This window comes from Cetorhinus maximus, chromosome 19 (genome assembly GCF_964194155.1).
Source record: "Cetorhinus maximus chromosome 19, sCetMax3.hap1.1, whole genome shotgun sequence".
NCBI classification, from domain to species: Eukaryota; Metazoa; Chordata; class Chondrichthyes; order Lamniformes; family Cetorhinidae; genus Cetorhinus; species Cetorhinus maximus.
In genome coordinates this window covers 20752330-20774272 of record NC_135897.1, presented here as the reverse complement: position 1 = coordinate 20774272, position 21943 = coordinate 20752330, and the positions used below count along the sequence as shown (strand labels likewise).

The 21943-nt window shown below is 47.5% G+C and overlaps 1 protein-coding gene across 1 annotated transcript in view; it reads left to right on the top strand.

The window, feature by feature from the left end:
• Positions 1-21943, top strand: part of espnla (espin like a) — a 73795-nt gene that overhangs the window by 6751 nt on the left and 45101 nt on the right. The window contains exon 3 of the mRNA XM_078564640.1: positions 18252-18438. Coding sequence (XP_078420766.1) covers positions 18252-18438 — 187 coding nt within the window. The remainder of the gene's footprint in view (positions 1-18251; positions 18439-21943) is intronic.

Below are 21943 nucleotides of genomic sequence, written 5' to 3'. Positions count from 1 at the left end.
TTGCAGATTTGGGAGCATTGTCAAAGTTAGTGCGGCACATCTTGTATATGATGCACACGGCGGCTGAGGTGTGCCGATGGTGGAGGGAGTGAATGTTTAAGGTGTTGTACACAACGGTGAGTGTTATACGCAACAGTTTGTGGAAACTATCTTTCAGCAACGAATGAATGTGAACTCCTGAACCTTTGCTGTAACAGAGAAATGGTGAGGAATGTTGTGGAGGATGCTTCTGTGATTAGCAGAGCCTGGCACTGCTAAGAGGAATTGCAAGTGCAGATGTGCATCGTCCTTAGCAAATGAACCTGTGCAGAAACAATATTGGGCTGGGGACAGCTGGGGGAGGGCAGAACTGCAAATGGCAATTAGTCATCCATTATATGTTGGATAGTGTAAGTAATTGTATGACAGTGTGGCTATTTCCTTCCTGTTGTGGGGATTAAGATTTGTTTCTGACCTGACCTTGCAGCAGTGTCAGTCACAGCCAGTATCTCACTCAGACATGCTGTGCCATGGGATGGAGCCTGTGCCTGTGATTTCCACCCACACCGTGAACTCTGATTTCAGTTATGTCTCTATGGCCAGGCATACCCCACACTCAAAGAAAAAAATCAAATTGCTTGATTTTTGACAAAGAGAAAAAAAAACTTGCATTTTTATATCACCGTACCCAACCTCAAGTGTATTCCAAATGACCAGTGTAGTCACTGGTGTATGTAAGAAATGAGGCAGCTAATTTTTGCATAGCAAGCTCCCACAAACAGCAATGTAATAATGACGAGACAATCTGTTTTAGTGACTTTGATTAAGAGAGAACATTGGCCAGAACCCCAAGGAGAACTCCCTGCCCTTTTTCAAAATGCTGCAATAGGATCTTTTACATCTGCTTGAGGGAGCAGACGGAGCCTCAGTTTAATGTCTCACCCAAGAGTTGGCATCTCTGACAGCTCAGAGTTAATGAGCTAGAGTCCGAGATTCGGATACTGCGAAGCATCAGGAAGGGGGCAAGTTATCTGGTCACACCCCTTAGGTAGATTCTTCAGATTTGGCCTGTGATTAGGGACAGGAGGGTGTGACTGCAGGTGAGGCAGGTATGAGGACCCAAAAGGTAGAAGTGGAGGAGCCTCAGCCCCTGCAATTGTCCAACAGGTTTGAAGTTCTTGTAACTTCTGTGGACAAGAGCAGGGAAGATGGGAAAACTGACTACGGCTCTGTGGTGGGAGTAAAAAGGAATGTAGTTGTGGGGGTCAATCTAGTTAAGGGGATAGATACTGTCCTCTGCAGTCAAGAGCACAGTCCTGAAGACTGTGGTGCCTGCCTGGTGCCAAGATTAAAGACACTTCTCAGGGCTGGAGAGGATCTTGGACTGGGAGGGAAAGGATCCAGTTGTCATGGTCCATGTGGATACCAACAACATAGGTAGGGCTCAGAAAGAGGTTCTGCTCAGAGAATGTGAGCAACTGGGAACTAAATTAAAAGCAGAACCACAAAGGTAATAATCTCTGGATTACTACCTGAGTAAATTGGAAAAGGGTAAATAAGATCAGAGAGTTGAATGCATGGCACAGAGACTGGTGTGGGAGAAATGGGTTTTGATTCATGGGGCACCGGCACCAGCACTGGGGGAAGAGGTAGCTGTACTGATGGGACGGTGTCCACCTGAGCTGCGCTGGGACTAGTGTCCTGGTGAGTCATCACTCGGGCTGTGGAGAAGGCTTTAAACTAAATAGTGGTGGAGGGGGCGGGTGTTGGGAGGGAGGGCTCATGTGAGGAGAGATTTGGAAAGCTGAAGAGAAAGGAAAAGGGTATAGTGTAGAGTAGCAATACAGGTAATGATAACCAGAGTGTGACAGGAAGTACAGAGCTTACAACCTTATGAGTACACCAGCAAATGAGGCCAGAGTAGGGAAAAATGGTAAAACAATGGAATTAAAGCCCCGTTATCTGAATGCCCACAGCATTTCTAGCAAGATGGATGATTTGATAGCACAAGTAGAAATAAATGAGTATGATATGGTGGCCATTACAGAGATATGGTTGCAAAGTGATCATGGCTGGAACCTGAATATTGCCAGATACTTGAAATTTGAGGACAGGAAGAAAGGAAAAGGAGGTGGGGTAGCTCTGTTAATTGAGAATGAGATCAGCACATTAGTGAGAAATGATCTTGGTTCAGAGGATCAAAATGTAGAATCGGTTTGGAGCTAAGAAATAAAAAAGAAAATAAGTCACTAGTAGTTTACAGGCCCCCTGACAGTAGCTGGACAGAATATGAATCAAGAAGTAATGGGGCTTGTAAGAAAAAGGTACCACAATAATCATGAGAGATTTTAATCTTAATATAGATTGGACAAATCAAATTGGCAAAGGCAACCTGGAGGATGAGTTCATAGAGTGTACTCAGGACAGTTTTTTTAGAACAATATGTTCTGGAACCAACTAAGGAACAGACTATTTTAGACCTGGTTATGTGTAATAAGACAGGATTAATCAATAACCTCATAGTTAAGGATCCTCATGATAGAATTTCACATTCAGTTTGAGGGTGAGAAATGTGCTCTGAAATGAGAATTTTAAACTTAAAGGCAATTTCAAGGATATGTGGACAGATTTGACCAAGGTAGAATAGGAAAAATAGGTTAAAAGGTAGAGATGCAGTGGCAGACATTTAAGGAGATATTTTATAACTCTTAACAAAGATATATTCCATTGAGACAGAAATGCTCTACATGAAGGATGTACTATCCGTAGCTAACTAAGGAAGTGGAGGACAGTATCAAATTGAAAGAAAAGACGCACAATGCTGCAAAGGTTAGTGGCAACCCAGAAGATTGGGAACATTTTAGAAACCAGGAAAGGGTGACTTAAAAAAGATGAAAGTGGAGTATGAGGGAAACCCAACAAGAATTATAAAAACTGACAGTAAGAGTTTCAACAAGTATGTAACAAGGAAGAGAGTAGCTAAAGTAAACATTAGTTCCTAAAAGGGTAAGACTGGGGAATTAGTAATGGGGAAAAAAACGAAATGGCAGAGACTATTAACAAGTACTTTGTATCTGTCTTCACAGTAAGTAGACACTGAAAGCATTTTAAGAATAATAGAAAATCTAGAGGCAAAATTGTCGGAGGAACTTAAAACAATCACAAGCAAATACTAGGAAAACTAATGGCATTAAAGGCTGACAAGCCCCCTGGACCTGATGGCCTGCATCCTAGAGTCATAAAAGAGATAGTGGATACATTGGTTGTGATCTTCCAAAATTCCCTAGATTCTGAAAAGGTCCCAGAGGATTGGAAAACTGCAAATATAACACCGCTATTCAAGAAAGGAGGGAGACAGAAGGCAGGAAACTATAGGCCAGTTAGCTTAATATCTGTCATTGAGAAAATGCTGACAATACAAAGATATTTAGAAAATAAGTTGTGAGGGGGATGCAAAGAGTCTGCAAAGGGACATAGACATAGGTGAGTGTGCAAAAATTTGGCAGATGGAGTACAATGTGGGAAAATGTGAGGTTGTCCGCTTTGACAAGAAGAATAGAAAAGCAGAATATTATTTAAATGGAGAGAAACTGCAGAATTCTGCAGTACGGAGGGATCTGGGTGTCCTTGCACATGAATCGTAAAAGGTTAGCATTGCAGGTACAGAAAGTAATAAAGAAGTAATAACTGAAGGAATAGCACCTTTAGGCACTTGACAGCCTTCCAGACTTAACATTGAGTTCAACAGCTTCAGGCCATGAGCTCTCCCTTCCATTTTGATTTTTTCCAACCCCCATCCTCCCCGTCCGCTCCCATACCTAAAAGTGCCAGTCTGTATCTTGTTCTCATGTTTTGCTTAAGAAAGTGCTGACCCCTGTTCTGCTATTAACACATTCTGCTATTTTGCTTTCAGACAGGGCTGACCTTTATGCTGCTATTAACACCTGTAATGATAGGTGTTTTTATCACTATCATTAACACTCCCTTTGTCTTGTGTCCATGACATCTTTGTCATTTAACCTTTCCTGACCTCCGGCCTATCCTTGACCTTCTATTTTGCTCTACCTGCTCCACCTCCCCTTTTCAACAGCATAAAACCCATCACCTTTCTACCTCTCTTCAACTCCGAACAAGAGTCATATGGACTCAAAACGTTAACTCTGTTCCTCTTTCCACAGATGCTACCAGACCTGCTGAGTTTTTGCAGCATTTTCTGTTTTTATTTTATATTAGAAATGTGAGGGGGGCGGTTTGACAGGCTTGAGTTTAAGAATGAATCTGCTTCTAATTTAACAATTTTACCTTAATTCTAATTTAGAAATTCAAGAGACAAAATTAGTTTCTGTTCCAAAGAAATTAGTTGTTGGTTTTCCTCATCCTTTAAGATCAAGTCTGTGTTTTAGTGATAGGGAACCAGAGTTGTCCACACTGAGTTGGACCTGTTTCATGCATATTGGATTGGAGCTGCTTTGGATCAATATACATCTCCAAACCTTGTGTTAATGATAAATGGGTTCTAGTCACAGTGCAGTTTTCCCTATTATTTTGACTTCAGAAGTACATCGATAAGGTCAACTCTTGACCAAAGTCGCTGATGATTGCACAATATTCAGCACCATTCATGACTCCTCAGATACTGAAGCAGTCATATCCTAATGCAGCAAGACCTGGACAATATCCAGGCTTGGGCTGACAAGTGGCAAGTAACATTCACACCACACAAGTGCCAGGCAATGACCATCTCCATCAAGAGAGAATCCAACCATCGCCTCTTGATGTTCAATGGCATTACCATCATTGAATCCCCCACTGTCAACTCCTGGGGGTTACCATTGACCAGAAACTGAACTGGACAAGTCATATAAATACTGTGGCTACAAGAGCAGGTCAGACACTAGGAATTATGTGATGAGTAACTCACCCCCTCACTCCGCAAAGCCTGTCTACCAACTACAAGGCACAAATCAGGACTGTGATGGAATACTCCCAACTTGGCAGGATGAGTGCAGCTCCCATAACACTCAAGAAGCTTAACACCACCCAGGACAAAGCAGACCGCTTGATTGGCACCACATCCACAAACATTCACTCCCTCCACCACTGACCCACAGTAGCAGCAGTGTGTGTATCATCTACAAGATGCACCGCAGGAATTCACCAAGGCTCCTTTGACAGTACCTTCCAAACCCATGACCACTACCGCCTAGAAGGACAAGGACCACAGAACCCTTGCTGCCTGGAATTTTCCCTCCAAGTCACTCACCATCCTGACTTGGAAATATATTGCTGTTCCTTTACTGTTGCCGGGTCAAAATCCTGGAACTCCCTCTCTATCAGCACTGCGGGTGTACCTACACCACATGGACTGCAGCAGTTCAAGAAGGCAGCTCACCATCACCTTCTTAAGGGCAGCTAGGCATGGGCAATAAATGCTGGTCCAGCCAGTGAAGCCCACATCCCGTGAATTAATTAAAAAAAAATATGGGCCCAAAGCCCATCAGAGTTCAAACCACTCCTGTCTGCCTCTGATCAGGTGGAAACCTACTCACTTACTTTGAAACAGCTCCAACTTCCGATGGAGGATCCTGCAGATTTCCCTCACCGCAGGGATCCTCGCAGAGAACAGCGAAGAGAATCAGCGCAGAACCCACGCCCCCTTTGTACGGCACTGGCTGCTGCTGCTGCTGCATTCTAGTAAGTATTTAAAGGTTCCCAAGCCTCTCAGTGTGTTGGTGAGGGAGAGGTGTGAGGATGGGAATGAGGGTGGGAATGAGGGTGGGAGTGAGGGTGGGTGTGTCAGGGTGAGGGTGTGAGGGTGTGGTTGAGTAGGTGTGTAAAGAAAGCGGGTATGGTGTCAGCTGAGTTGGGTAGTAGGTTGTGAGGTGGGTGAGTGGGTAGGTGGGTCGGGAGGTGGCCAGGTTTGCCTGGGAGCAGTTGTCCGGTCAGGGCCTAGTCAGATCGGGTAAGGGGAGTCAGTGGGGTGGGGAGTCGGACGGGGGAGTTGGGTTGTGGGGGCTAGAGAGGTCAAGTTGGGGATCGGGGGTAGGTTGGCGTTGGGTGTTAGTCAGGTTGGGTGGTGAGAGTCTGGGGTTTGGGGAGTAGAGCCAAGGGGTTGAGGGGGTGGTTGTGGGGGGGGTGGTGGTGGTGCAGTTGTACTGTTACCCAGGAAATAGATTAAGATTTTTCTGTCTAACATTTCCTGGGTAACTATCCAGGTAAGTAAGCAGGAACCGTTGATGTCTCCGACTCTAACTCAGGGACCAGGGGAATTGCCCCTCAGAATTGCACTGGGACTTCTTCAGGGTCCCGAGGTGCATCTTGGGAGATATGTCAAGTCTCTGACGATCCAGAGTCTGGAAGATCTGGGCCATGGAGCCAGGGGACACGTAGCAGAATGGATAGCATGCTGGCTACAAAACAGTAAACAGAGGATTGGGTTAAAGGCAGTTAGAGCATATGAGAGAATGGGCCTTTCACTAAACACCCTGAAAACTAAGATCCTCTTCCAACCAGCTCCCACACCAAAACACCTCCCCCTGTCAATCAAAATCAGCGGTAAGGCCCTGGAAATGGTGGACCATTTTCCATATCTTGGAAACCTCCTCTTAATGAAGACAAACAGATGATGAAATTCAATATCATCTCCAATGTGCCAGCTCAGCCTCCGATCGACTGAGGAAAAGAGTATTGGAGGACCCGGGCCTCATACCCAAGACTAACGTCATGGTTTACTGGGCAGCAGTAAACCCTATGCTCCAAATGCTTCTGAGACTTGGACAACCTACAGCAGGCACTTCAAAGCACTGGAGAAGCACCAGCCTTCACAAGATCCTCCAAACCCAGTGACAAGAAAGGCGGTCCAACAGTGGGGTCTTCTCCAAGTGAACATTCCCAGCATCAGGATGATAATCATTCAAACCCAGTTCCACTGGGCAGGGCATGTCGTTCCTATGCCTGACACCAGGCTCCCAAAGCAACTGTTCTACTTGGAACTCAGTCATGGCAGGAGACTCCCAGCAGCACAGTGTAAACACTTTTGGGATATCCTCAAAACATCCCTGAAGAGGTCAACAACCAGTCGACCCATGGGAGTCTCTGGCTTGTGACCAGCCAAAATGGAGAAGGTTCTTTCAGGAAAACACCTGACTCATTGAGGGACTTCATCAGGAGCACACAGAGGCAAAGTTGGGGTACCAGAGGGAGCGTGCAAACCTCCAAACGCCTCTCCTACCAACCCTTCAAGCACACCCCCACCTGCCCCACATCTGGCAGGGTCTGTAGAGTGGGCATTAGACTTATCAGCCATCTCAAATCCCATTAAACCAGGATAGAAGCAAGTCGACCTCGATCCCAGGGAACTGCCCAAGACCAAGGAGAGTTACCGCACTCAAACTGTCAAAAGATGGGAAATGGTGATCCACGAGTGTCAGTGCTGGGGCCACTATTGCCCAGTATTTACACAAACAATTTGAAAGTTTCAAAATTTACAGATGGAGGTTAAGATGAGGGAAACTGCAACAAAATGTGGCAAGATAATAAACTTGCAGAATAAGTGTGTAATTGGCAAATGCATTTCAATGTGGATAATCGTGGATTGCTGCATCATGGTAGGAAGAATGAGAGATCACATGCTGCTTGGAAAGGAAGTGTTTGAGAGTAGCAGAGTGATGGAGAGATACAGATACACAAATCATTAAAAGTAGTGACAGGAGTTAACAAAATTGCAAAATGTGAAAACCAGGCTGTTGCATTCGGGGATAGAAATGCAAAGCAGAAAAATTCTATTAAGCTTGGGTAGAGCCTTGGTTAGATCACACTTGGAGTACTGTGAACAGTTCTGGTCTCCTTTTTAGCAAAAGGATATAGAGACACTAGAGAAGGTCAAAAGAGGTTTACAAGGATGATATTAGAAGTGAGAAAAGGTTGACCAGGCTGAGGCTCTTTTTTTTAGTAAAGAGAAGACTGAGGAGTGACCTGATAGCAGCCCTTAAGGTCTTTGTGAGAGGGTTTGATGTGGTAGATATGGAGAAGATGTTTCCACTTGTGGAGGTAGACCGAAACTGGGGCCAATAATGTAAGATAGCCACTAATAAATCCAATATGAAATTCAGGAGAATCGACTACCCAGAGAGTGGTGAAAGTGTGGAACTCACTCTCACAAGTAGTTGAGACTAATAGTGCAGATGCATTCAAGGGGAAGCTAGATGAACACATGAAGGTAGTAAAAGGAATACAAAATTATACGGATGAGAGGAGGTTCACATGGAGCATAAACACCAGCATAAATCAAGCTTCTTTTTTACACTATACATTCCATGTGAAAATCTAAGCCACAATTTTGATGGTAACCACGATTGAGCTCTTTCCATGGTATTTACTGCCACCTGGTGGCAGCATCCATGTTTGCAGGCACTCCCATTTCCTGTTATTATATCTACTATTTTCCCATACATTGGCCCAAATCTTCCGGTCTCTGGATTTTCGGCAATGGGACATACGTTGGGGGGAGCACATCAGGACACTGCAGAATTCCTGATGCTAGAAATATGTGGAAATTGCCTGGGAAGTTTCGAACTTCTGATGGGCTGATTCCCTGCTGCCAGGGACCCTGTGAGAAATATCTGAATCTGAGCTCAAGGCGGAGGCTTGTGCCAAGTATATGGGACTTACCTGTATTCTTATCCAGGAAACATTACACAGTTTAATAGCTGGCCTAACAGCTGTATAACTCAACTGAGCACTCCCACCAACCACCCCCCTCCCATGACCGGACCCAACTACCCCCTTCCGAACACCAGGCCAGTCTCCTGACCCATCTACCCATCTCACCCGCCTACCTACTTTACCCACCTTACCCACGTTCATTCACCCACACTTATTCGTTAAAAGACTTGAGACCTTTAAAAGTTTACCTGACTGCAGTAAATCCTCACTTAAAACTGCTTGTGGTGCTGAAAGTAGTGTTTTTTTGTGGAACAAATGTTAAAACTGTCGTTAGGTTTTCTAGGACCTTCCTTAACAGAAAAATAAAATATTAAAACATTATACCCTGTAAGTTGAAATATTTTACATTGCCAAATTCCTACATTGGTAAGTGAAGTCACTTTTAAAATAAAATAAGTTAAAAAATATAGAAGAAAAATGTAACTTTCTACTGACAGTACCTCCTGCTCGCTGTGGATCCCGTTCCCTGGTCCTCCTGGTCACTCCAGACCATCCCCCTCCCCAATATTGAGTTCAACAATTTTAGATCATGAACTCTCTCCTCCATCCCCACCCCCTTTCCGATCCCACCTCCCCCTTTTTTCCAATAATTTATATAGATTTTTCTTTTCCCACCTATTTCCATTATTTTTAAATGTATTTCCATCCATTGTTTTATCTCTACCTTTTAGCCTTTTTCGATTCCTTCACCCCACCCCCACTAGAGCTATCTGTACCTTGCTCGTCCTGCTTTCTACCCTTAATTAGCACATTCCTCAGATAATATCACCACCTTCAATACCTCTTTGTCCTTTTGTCTGTGACATCTTTTGGTTATCTCCACCTATCACTGACCCTCTATCCAGTTCTACTTGTCCCACCCCCCCTATAAACCAGCTTATATTTCACCTCTCTTCTATTTTTACTTAGTTCTGTTGAAGAGTCATACGGACTTGAAATGTTAACTGTGCTCCTCTCTGCAGTTGCAGCCAGACCTGCTGAGTTTTTCAAGGTATTTTTATTTTTATTTTTGTTTTGGATTTCCAGCATCCGCAGTTTTTTGCTTTCCCCTCCCCAATCATCCGAGTTGTGGTCTCTCCCTCCTCCCCGACCCACCTTCTCACCGAACGTCTCACCCCCTGACTCACCCTCTCGCTGCTTCCCTCTCCTGGGCTCCTGATCCCTTTCAAGATCCAGATCCGATATGAAGCTGCTACAATCCATGTTGTTTTCTTTGTTAAATGCTCCTGCTTGCTGCTTCTCTCCCCGAGCCCTCTCACTGTGAGTGAGGGCTCGGGAAAAGAGCAGTGAGGCAGGAGCAGCCCCGACAGTCGTTTTTTTAAAAAAAAGCATAGATTGTAGCCAGCCCCAGCTTGGCACTTCTGCACCGTTGGGACTCACTTTCACAACATCAGTGCTCTGGCTTCAGATCGGGTCTGGATCTTGAATGGGAACCCAAATCCTGGAAAGGCAAGCGGCGAGAGGGTGAGTCATGGAGCGGGAGGCTTGGTCAGGGAGGAGGAAGAGGCTGCAACTCGGAGGTCGGACGAGGGAGGAGAAGCCGCAACTTGGGGAGCAGGGAGATCCCATTCTGAGCTGGTGCCAATTGGGTCACACGGGAAATGACTTTAAAATGAACCTCGCAATGCTCAGCGAGATTACAGACCCCATTAACTTATTGAGGTTAAAGCAAGGGCCATGTTAAATGAAGACTTACTGTCCGGCAGTTACTGTTGTAAAATGCAGGTGTTCCTCTTTCCCCTCTCCTATACTCACTGAACCTACCCTGCGAATCTACACTGCCCGTTTCTGCTTTAGCTGGGATCGGAAGATCCCAGGAGAAGTGGGCAGCATCATCGGGTCAGACAAGGCTTTGTGGTCAGCAACAACGCTGATCGAAGGCATCTTCACTCTGGTCCGGATTCAATTTCTATCTCTTTCATGTCAATGGTTCTGTCTGTTTGCCTGTCTATTAAGGCACCAGTTTGCACTGATTGTGTAAGTAACCAAACACCACCATCAACATCATTAAGACATTGGTGCAGAAGCAAAATACCGTGGATGCTGGAAATACTCAGCAGGTCAGGCAGCACCCGTGCAGAGAGGATCAAAGTTAACGGGTGGAATTGTCCCAGATTTGCACTAAGTGCGGTAGCGGGCGGGTAAAATGACGTTCTGGCCGCAATGGTGGCTTTTCACGCCGTATCGTCCCAAACCCGCTGCATTAACTATCCATTCCCGGGAAACACGCTGTTTCCATGGCAGGCGGGCTCTCATTCGCTCGCCACATCATCACTCGCCACTTCAGCACGCCGGGCGCCATATTTAAAGACCAGCTACGCGCACACTTCTCAGTGCCTCCAGCCCAGGACAGCTGTAAAGAAGACATGGCCCTGAAAGGCAAAAAGACTGAAGCCCCCAGGGTCAATGACATGTCCCTCGAGCGCCTTTTGGAGGCTCACCGTGATGCCCTCTACCCCCACTCTGGCTGCAAGACAGGCAGCAACTTCACTCATCCAGTTTGGGAGGCAGTGGCAGTGGTGGTCAGCGCCAATGCCCTGCAAAAGGGGACAGCTACCCAGTGCCGCTACAGAATGAATGGTCTCATCCGTTCTGCCAGGGTAAGTCACTCTTCTCATCGCTCTCAACTCACACACTCACAAACCCATCACGTGTCCACAGGGATCCCACACCTCAAGGGACAACACCACTAACTCTCACACACACCCTCACACCTCCATCAGGCTCATATCCTCAGGAGCTCACATCCTCATTCCTGTCCATGGTTCCGCTCACCACACAAACATTCCACACAGTGCCATGTGCCCTGCTCACACCCTCTCCATTTGTTTCCACGCAGGAGAAGCTGGCTCACAACAGCAGGGAGAGGTCCCAGACGGAGGTGGAGTGGCCCACGTTAGGCCCCTCGCTCACTTTGAGGGTGTGCCATCGCGCTGACTGGTGGACAGGGCATAGCAGTCAACAGGCTGCCTCCACCTCTGCTGTGGATGTCTGGGGAGCACCAAGATGTAGCGGCAGGGTTAGGACGGTTAAGAAGACGTAGTTGCACAGCCTGGGCACGGGTGTTAATCACTTGTACATAACGTTCACTATTGTTAAAAAACTCCCAAAAATGTCTCCCTACCTATGGCTCCTTGTTCTGATGAGCAATGTTCTTGTCACTCAGATGTGAAACCTTCCTGCACAAGATAAAGGCAGGAGTCTCAGTCCAGGGCCTCTTCCCTGTGCTTTATGCAGCCTTCAGACCAAAGTGATGGTCTGGCCTCACACACTCCCTGGACACATTACTGATGCCTGCACCTCGATGGTGCTTATCTTTGCTGTCAGAATGTCGTGGGCAGACGTCACACAGTTCCATCATTCTCTCTGTGTGCTCTCAACACCTTTAAGGTGGGGCTGGCCCCCATCTTTTCAGCATCTGTGACCAGTGACGTTGTGCTCCTGAAGGGGCCAGGTGCTGAAGGTGGACAAAGGTTCAGGTGCATTTAAAGTTTCATGGCTGTGTCTCTATGATATGACCCTGATCACAGAGCACAAGTGAGCTGCCCTCAGCCAGACAGGAGTCAGACATTCACAGATGCAATGTGAGGATCGATGGTGTCTCCTCACTGCATGTCGTCATCCTCCACAAATCTAGCAGCTGTGAGAGCCTCCTGATGCACCTGTCTTGCCTGGCCATTGCAAGGGCCTGATCGCCGTCATCCTCACATTCGAGGACCTCCTCACCCTCATCTCTTTTGATGTCCTCCTCAGCCAGTACCTCTCCCCGTTGCAGCGCCAGGTTCTAAAGGGCACAGCAGACGATGATGATGCGTGACATCCTTTGCGGACTGTATTGCAGGGCTCCACCAGACCGGTCCAGGCACTGGAACCTCATTTTCAGCATCCCAATGGTCTGCTCCACCAAGTTGCGGGTTGCAGCTTGAACCTCATTATAGCGTCGCTCTGCTACAGTCTGAGGCTGCTGCACGGGTGTCATCAGCTTGGCCGGAGGAGCCAACGCTGCAGCTTCTGTGGACCCAGGAAGTGGTCAGCGATCTAAGACCTACTGAGAATGTAGGAGTCATGGACACTCCCTGGGAACCGTGCGTAGACCTGTAGGATGTGTTTGTGGTGGTCGCAGACCAGCTGCACATTCAGTGAGTGGAAGCCCTTGTGGTTGATGTAGGTGACCACTTGTTGCCACGGAGATCTGAGCGCCATGTGAGTGCAGTCAATGGCACCCTGCACCTGTGGGAAACCCGAGATCTGCACAAATCCCAGTGCTCTTGCTTCCTGACTTTCCTGATCCCGGGTGAAATGCACCAAGTTGTGTGCCTTCATGAGGACAGCATCCATGATCTAATGAATGCACTTGTGGGTGGAGGCTTGTGAAATCCACATAGGTCACCTGTGGAGCCCTGAAAGGAACCACTGGTGTAGAAATTGAGCACAGCCACTTGAAGCGGATGCCCTCCATGTCCCCGTGGCATTAAATCCTGTAGCAGGGGCAGATGTGACCGACCAGCTCCCTAGACACGGGCAACCTTTGGTGACACTGGTTCTCAGTTATCTGAGGAATGAAAGGCAGTGTCCATTGACCCAAGTCTAGCTAGGCTCCTTAATGCATCCCGCAGAGTTCTGGCCACCACTTGGATGGCCAGAGATTAGTGCGCTGCATGGCTGCCCGTAACCCCACCTTCCTCTGCCCCACTCCACCTGACCGATTGGCGGCAGCTTTGCCCATTGGACTGCATGCTGTGCTCTCAGCTCAGGCACAGGCATTCTCCTAACCCACACTGCAAGGCTGCACTGTTAGCTTGAACCATGGGGGAGACTGGTCCAAACCAGGATGCTGACATTGCAAGGGGCTGTGAGCACCTCCACCAGTGAGTGCTCCATGGCCAGCTTTAGCAAGGAGATTGTACAACGTGCCCAGTTGTCCAACTGTTCTGCAGTCCACTAAAACACTCATTACTTTTCAGTCTGTGCCAAAGGAGTGAAAGGCTCTGGAGCACTTGGTGGCACTTTCAGGCCTCTGTGTTGCTTGAGTGGGCAGATAAGCTAGAGACCCGACTCCGAGCCTGTCAATGTGGTCTCAGCTGCAGCAAAATGGCCGCTTCCCTGCTCCCCCCAACACCACCCCCCCACCACAGCATGTGCTTGTGCATTACCATCAACCGGAGGGCAGCCCCTAGCCTCCACACACACACACACACACACACACACACACACATCCCCCCCCCCCCCACCCCCAACCCAACTCGCCTTAACTGGAGTGTAGCCCTTGGCCCTCACCAACTCGCCTCAACTGCAGGGGAGTCTTTGCCCTTTGCCCTTGCTCCCACCACCACCCCTCCCGCCCACAACTCGCCTCAGCCGCAGGGCAGCCCTATCAGCCAGCCAGGAAAAAGTGACTTGCCTGTGCCCTCGTTTGAATGCGCAGTGCCTCAGCCTTGAGGTCCAACAGGCGACCCTCATGAGCCCTGTGCAATGTTGCTGTGCACTCACCTCCGAGTTCCCCTCGAAGTGCAGCCTGCAAGGTGCACGCCTTATAAATGCTGTTGTGAAACACGTCGGTATGAAATCACGCCAATGTGCTCGGATGATCCAGCGTAGCGGTATGATTCCAGCCAACTGAGCTTATAATGATATGCAGATGTATTATAATGAGGTTCCTGCATCCAGCGGCCATTGACGGGCAGAGTGGACGGTTACAAACATTTTTCACGAAGGCGTGAAACCGATTTTTGGCCTTCACTCCATATTGTCCACTCATGGCCGCTGCGATGCCTGACGCCAGTGGGCACAGACAATTCTGCCCCTTGGCTTCCTACTCTTTACCAATGAAGCTGAACGGAAGCTCGAGAAACATCTTTCGGTTGGGCACTTCACAGCCTTCCAGACTGGACATTGAGTTCAACCATTTCTGATCATAACCTCTGACTCTATATTTTCGGGCGGCAGCTGCTAGTAATGTTACTGCTTTACCATTTATACCGACTCTCGGCCCATCTTTTGTTTCTTGTCCCAATACCATCTCCTTTTGCCTTTCACCATCATTCCTTTTCTTATTTAATCTCTCCTGCCCTCCACACCTTCCCTTTTGTGTTTTTCTCCTCTCACTCTTTTCCTGCCTCTGTACTTGCTTAAAACCTGTGACATTCCTAATGTTTCTCAGCTCTGACAGTCCATTGACCTGAAATGTTAACTTTGTCCTTCCGCAGGTGCTGCTATTTCCTGAGTATTTCAAGTGTTTTCTGTTTTTATTTTAGCATTAGCACATGGTACAGCCTCGGGCAGTTTATATAGTTTCCAGATCTGTGGTAAAGGTGTGATTGGGAAAGAGTCTGATCCACTGTGAATCTGTGCAATCAGAGATATTTTTGAATTTGAGCCAGCGGCATTCTTATGGTGAAGTCTTCTGTGAAATATTTGTAAAATATTTATTTTGACTGCTCTTTGTGAATGGGGAGGTAGCTGAGTTCTGGGGTAGAATGAAGCTTCAAAGTTCAACCAACAGTATGCAAGTTACAGGAGCATTCTTCATTAAGTGTGGGACAGTGCGTGTTGTAATATTCCTTTAAGGGATAGCAGCATGCCATCACTAGAAGGGAAGTTTGTCATGTGATCCAGTATTAGTTTCATTTCGGCCCGTGAACAGAGAACACACACACACACAGCCCTGCTACTCATCTCTTAAAGCTTTCTATCTATGCATATCTGTTCTCATGTGTCTAGTTTAAATAAATGAAACCACAATGTGTTTACCCAATCCCTTATAAGTGATCGGTGCCTTTGTCATTATAAAAACACAACAGTGTGCACTGATTCTCTCGGGAGTACAGGTTCCACAGGCACTGACTCTCTCGGGAGTACAGGTTCCACAGGCACTGACTCTCTCGGGAGTACAGGTTCCACAGGCACTGACTCTCTCGGGAGTACAGGTTCCACAGGCACTGATTCTCTCTCTGGAGTACAGGTTCCACAGGCACTGACTCTCTCTCTGGAGTACAGGTTCCACAGGCACTGACTCTCTCTCTGGAGTACAGGTTCCATAGGCACTGACTCTCTCTGGAGTACAGGTTCCACAGGCACTGACTCTCTCGGGAGTACAGGTTCCACAGGCACTGACTCTCTCGGGAGTACAGGTTCCACAGGCACTGACTCTCTCGGGAGTACAGGTTCCACAGGCACTGATTCTCTCTCTGGAGTACAGGTTCCACAGGCACTGACTCTCTCTCTGGAGTACAGGTTCCACAGGCACTGACTCTCTCTCTGGAGTACAGGTTCCATAGGCACTGACTCTCTCTCTGGAGTACAGGTTCCACAGGCACTGACTCTCTCTCTGGAGTACAGGTTCCACAGGCACTGACTCTCTCTCTGGAGTACAGGTTCCACAGGCACTGACTCTCTCTCTGGAGTACAGGTTCCACAGGCACTGACTCTCTCTGGAGTACAGGTTCCACAGGCACTGACTCTCTCTCTGGAGTACAGGTTCCACAGGCACTGACTCTCTCGGGAGTACAGGTTCCACAGGCACTGACTCTCTCGGGAGTACAGGTTCCACAGGCACTGATTCTCTCTCTGGAGTACAGGTTCCACAGGCACTGACTCTCTCTCTGGAGTACAGGTTCCACAGGCACTGACTCTCTCTCTCTGGAGTACAGGTTCCACAGGCACTGACTCTCTCTCTGGAGTACAGGTTCCACAGGCACTGACTCTCTCTCTGGAGTACAGGTTCCACAGGCACTGACTCTCTCTGGAGTACAGGTTCCACAGGCACTGACTCTCTCTGGAGTACAGGTTCCACAGGCACTGACTCTCTCTGGAGTACAGGTTCCACAGGCACTGACTCTCTCTCTGGAGTACAGGTTCCACAGGCACTGACTCTCTCTGGAGTACAGGTTCCACAGGCACTGACTCTCTGGAGTACAGGTTCCACAGGCACTGACTCTCTCTCTGGAGTACAGGTTCCACAGGCACTGACTCTCTCGGGAGTACAGGTTCCACAGGCACTGATTCTCTCTCTGGAGTACAGGTTCCACAGGCACTGACTCTTTCTCTGGAGTACAGGTTCCACAGGCACTGACTCTCTCTCTGGAGTACAGGTTCCACAGGCACTGACTCTCTCTCTGGAGTACAGGTTCCACAGGCACTGACTCTCTCTCTGGAGTACAGGTTCCACAGGCACTGACTCTCTCTGGAGTACAGGTTCCACAGGCACTGACTCTCTCTGGAGTACAGGTTCCACAGGCACTGACTCTCTCTGGAGTACAGGTTCCACAGGCACTGACTCTCTCTCTGGAGTACAGGTTCCACAGGCACTGACTCTCTCTGGAGTACAGGTTCCACAGGCACTGACTCTCTCTGGAGTACAGGTTCCACAGGCACTGACTCTCTCTGGAGTACAGGTTCCACAGGCACTGACTCTCTCTCTGGAGTACAGGTTCCACAGGCACTGACTCTCTCTGGAGTACAGGTTCCACAGGCACTGACTCTCTGGAGTACAGGTTCCACAGGCACTGACTCTCTCTGGAGTACAGGTTCCACGGGCACTGACTCTCTGGAGTACAGGTTCCACAGGCACTGACTCTCTCTCTGGAGTACAGGTTCCACAGGCACTGACTGTCTGGAGTACAGGTTCCACAGGCACTGACTCTCTGGAGTACAGGTTCCACAGGCACTGACTCTCTCTGGAGTACAGGTTCCACGGGCACTGACTCTCTGGAGTACAGGTTCCACAGGCACTGACTCTCTCTCTGGAGTACAGGTTCCACAGGCACTGACTGTCTGGAGTACAGGTTCCACAGGCACTGACTCTCTCTCTGGAGTACAGGTTCCACAGGCACTGACTCTCTCTCTGGAGTACAGGTTCCACAGGCACTGACTCTCTCTCTGGAGTACAGGTTCCACAGGCACTGACTCTCTCTCGGGAGTACAGGTTCCACAGGCACTGACTCTCTCTGGAGTACAGGTTCCACAGGCACTGAATCTCTCTCTGGAGTACAGGTTCCACAGGCACTGACTCTCTGGAGTACAGGTTCCACAGGCACTGACTCTCTTTCTGGAGTACAGGTTCCACAGGCACTGACTGTCTGGAGTACAGGTTCCACAGGCACTGACTCTCTGGAGTACAGGTTCCACAGGCACTGACTCTCTTGGTGCTATGGGTTCCACAGGAATGGGATGGTGGGGGGGGGTGCGGTGATGAAAGAGTGGGTGCTGGGTTGTGGGTTGGAGTGCAAAGTTGGAGCATTGGTCACAAACGTGCTGATTGTTTTCACCCAATGTCCAGCAGACGTGATCAGATTGTGTTCAGGAGGGTGAGTCCTGGCCCAGGGTAATCGGAACACCCCTGACTGATTTCCCACCCGATACCAGTAAACTCAGTGCAGGCCTAACCCCAGATGCACTGTCTCAATGCACACCTGGCAGTGGCTTCCACTGACACACTAGGGAGCTGTCTTCTGTTTCTAACTTGTAGCAGTTTAACTGCTGTTCCCAGATGTTACTTGAAACCTGCTCTATGATTTGTACTGAAGTCATTTTTTGCTCCTTCTCCTTAGGGCCCTGGATAAACAGAGCCAGAATGGTGCTACCCCTCTTTACCTGGCCTGTCAGGCAGGTCATCTTCACGTCGTGGAATTCCTGGTGAAGGACTGTATGGCCAACTTGAATCTTTGCGCACACGACGGCATGACCGTTCTCCATGCGGCAGCACAGATGGGGCATTGTGCTGTGGTGGTGTGGCTGGTAAGTCACTGTCATCCCTGGAGCTCCAACCATTTACTTCAGGGCCATTGCTCCCTGGGACGGAGGGTGAGGAGGTGGGTGTGGCTGGATTGCTCCTTGGGATGGGGTGGCTGTTCACTCCCTGGGATGGAGTGGCAGTGGAGGGATCGCTCCCTGGGACTGTGATGCTGGTGGTGGGTTGTGGTGTGTGTGTAAGGGAGTGAGTGAATGAATGAATGTGTGTAATTCTTTTCCTGCCAGCTCCCTGTTTCACTGACTGTATGTGTTATTTTATTTATTTATTGTTTTATTCATTCATGGGATGTGGACATCACTGGCTGGGCCAGCATTTATTGCCAATCCCAAGTTGCCCTTGAGAAGGTGGTGGTGTACTAATGTTAAACCAGTTCCCTCACACAGTCAGGTTCAGTAACCACTCCTAGGTTACCATGCCATACTGACTTCCAGAAACTCTCCATTTCTCTCTTCATACTTCGATTCACTCCTTAAAATCTGCCCCATCGCTCCTAATACCTCTTTGAAGAAGTGAGAGGACCCAGGGGCAGTAACCACCACCTGGAAGAGCGAAAGGCCCTGGAGACAGTAACCATGACCTGGAAGAGCAAGAGGACCTAGAGACAGGAAACCCCATCTAGAAGAGTGAGTGAAAAGAGGACCTGGAGACTCATAGGCTCAGCTTGTTCCTTTGTTTAGACCATATAAATTCAGACATCCTCAGTGCGAGCAGCACTGATTGTGCAACCTCAATGGAGTACGGGGATTTGGTGAGCTGAGGGAGTTCGGTGAGGAGGGGAGGGAGGTGCTCCTTTGCTTTTTCTAACTCTTTCATCCTGTAGGAACTGGTTCTTGCTCTGATACCGGGGAAGGAGCTAGCTGTCTGGTGAGTATCTGGTAAGTGGTCAAGGTCTATTCTATTCCTATGATTTCGAATAGTACAGGAATTTGTGATAAGATTAATAAAAATATAAAAAAATAAATAATTGAATCAAGTAATTAAGTAATTAATTAAAGCACATAAGTATGGCAGGACAGGTGATGTATCATGGCTGCGACATGTGGGAGCTCCTGATTACCAGTCTGATCCAAGGCAAACACGTCTGCAGTAAGTGTCTACAGCTTGAGGAGCTTCAGCTCAGAGTCATTGAGCTGGAGGCTGAGCTGCAGACACTGTGTCACATCAGGGAGGGGGGAAGCAACCTGGACACTTTGTACCAGGAGGTAGTCACACCTATTAGGATAGGATCTTCTGATTTGAAAGGTAGTCAGCGATAGGAGGGACTGTAGCAGAGGCAGGTAAGAGGACCCAAAGGGTATGAATGTCAGTCTCTGCAATTGTCCAACAGGTTTGAGGCTCTCTCAGCTTGTTTGGGGACTGCAGGTTGGAGCTGACTGACCATGGCACCATGGTACAGGAAGTCATTGAAGCGGGGGGGAGCACAAAGGAATGTAGTGGTTGTAGGGGATAGTATAGTAAGGGGAATTGACACTGTTCTCTGTAGCAAAGAGCGAGAGTCCAGACAGCTGTGTTGCTTGCCCAATACCAGGATTCGGGACATCTGCTCAGAGCTGGAGAGGAACTTGCAGTGGGAGGGGGAGGATCCAGTGGTCAAGGCTCATGTAGGCACCAAAAACATAATCAGGACAAGGAAGGAGGCTCTGCATAGTCAGTATGTGGAGCTAGGCACCAAATTAAGAAGCAGAACCTCAAAGGTCATAATTTCTGGATTATTACCTGAGCCACGTGCAAATTGCCATAGGACAAATAAGATTAGAGAAATGAATGTGTGGTTCAAAGACTGGTGTGGGAGAAGTGGGTTCTGGTTTGTGGGGCACTGGCACAAGTGTTGGGGAAAGTGGGATCTGTACTGTTGGGATGGTCTACACCTGAATCATGCTGGGGCTGGTGTCCTCGCGAGCTATGTAACTAGGGAGGGCTTTGAACTGAATAGTGGGGGCGAGGGATCAAATTTGGGAAGATGTGATAAACCAAAGAGTAGAGACAAGGCAAGAGAGAAAGGTAATAATATGGGAAATGATAAACAGACCATGACAAGAAGGGACAGAGTGTACAAATCTAAGAGTAAATCAGCAGGCTAGATGCTACAAAAGTAATAAAAGGACAAAACTAAATGCTCTGTATCTAAATGCATATAGCATTCAAAGCAAAACAGATGAATTGATAGCACAAATAATAATAAATAAGCATCATCTGATAGGCATCACAGAGACATGGATACAGGATGACATAGATTTGGACCTGAACATTGAAGGGTATGTGACATTTAGGAAGGACAGAAAGTGAGGAAAAAGTCGAGGGGTGACTCTGTTAATTAATGATGGTATTAGCACATTTGAGAGGGATGACCTAAGTTCAGGAAACCAGGATGTAGAAGCGATTTGTGTTGAGATGAGAAATGATAAAGGCAAGAAGTCACTTGTGGGAGTGGTGTACAGGCCCCCAATTGTAACAACACAGTAGGGCAGAGTATAAAAGAAGAGATAATGGGAGCTTGTTAGAGAGATACAGCAATAATAATGGGGGATTTGATCTACATATAGACTGGAAAAATCATATGGGCAAAGGTAGCACAGATGAGGAGTTCATAGAATGTTTTCGGGATCATTTCTTAGAACAGCACGTTCTGGAGCCAAGCAGAGAAGAGATTATACTAGACCTGGTATTGAGCAACGAGATAGGATTAATTGATAACTTCATAGTGAAGGTACTCCTTAGGTCACAGCAATCATAATATGATTGAATTTTACATTCATTATGAGGGAGAAATGAGTGCATCCAAGACTAGTATTTTAAACTTAAATAAGGGCAATTATGAGGGCATGAAAGCAGAGCTAGCTAAAGTGAACAGGCAAATGAGGTTAAGGGCTATGTTAATAGAAGTTCAGTGACAGGCATTTAAAGGGACTTCAGAATACACAGAATAGATGCATTCCAATGAGAAAGAAAAATTCCAAGTGCAGGGCTCACCATTTGTGGTTAACTTAAAGCATATAATTATATAAAGATGGGTGGCAAGTCAGAAGATTGGAAAGAATATAAACAACAGCAAAGAATGACAAAAAGATTAATAAGGGGGGAAAATTAGAGTAGGAGTTAACAAGGTGGGCATTGGTTCTATGGAGAGTACGTCTGGGGAATTGATAATGGAAAGTAGGGAGATGGTAGATGAGTTAAGCAGGTATTTTGCTTCAGTCTTCACTATAGAAGACACAAGTAACATCCCAGAAATAGTTGTAAATCAGGAAATGGAAAGGTGGGAGGAACTCAGGAAAATTATAATCAACAAGGAAGTGGGATTGAGCAAATTGTTGGGGCTGACAAATTCCCAGGTCTGGATGGACTTCGCCCTGAGGTCTTGAAAGCAGTGGCTAGTGAGATAGTTGATGCAGTGGTTTTAATTTTCCAAAATTCCCTAGATACAAGGAAGCAAATGTAACTCCTTTATTCAAAAAGGGAGGCAGAAAGCAGGAAATTACTGGCCAGTTA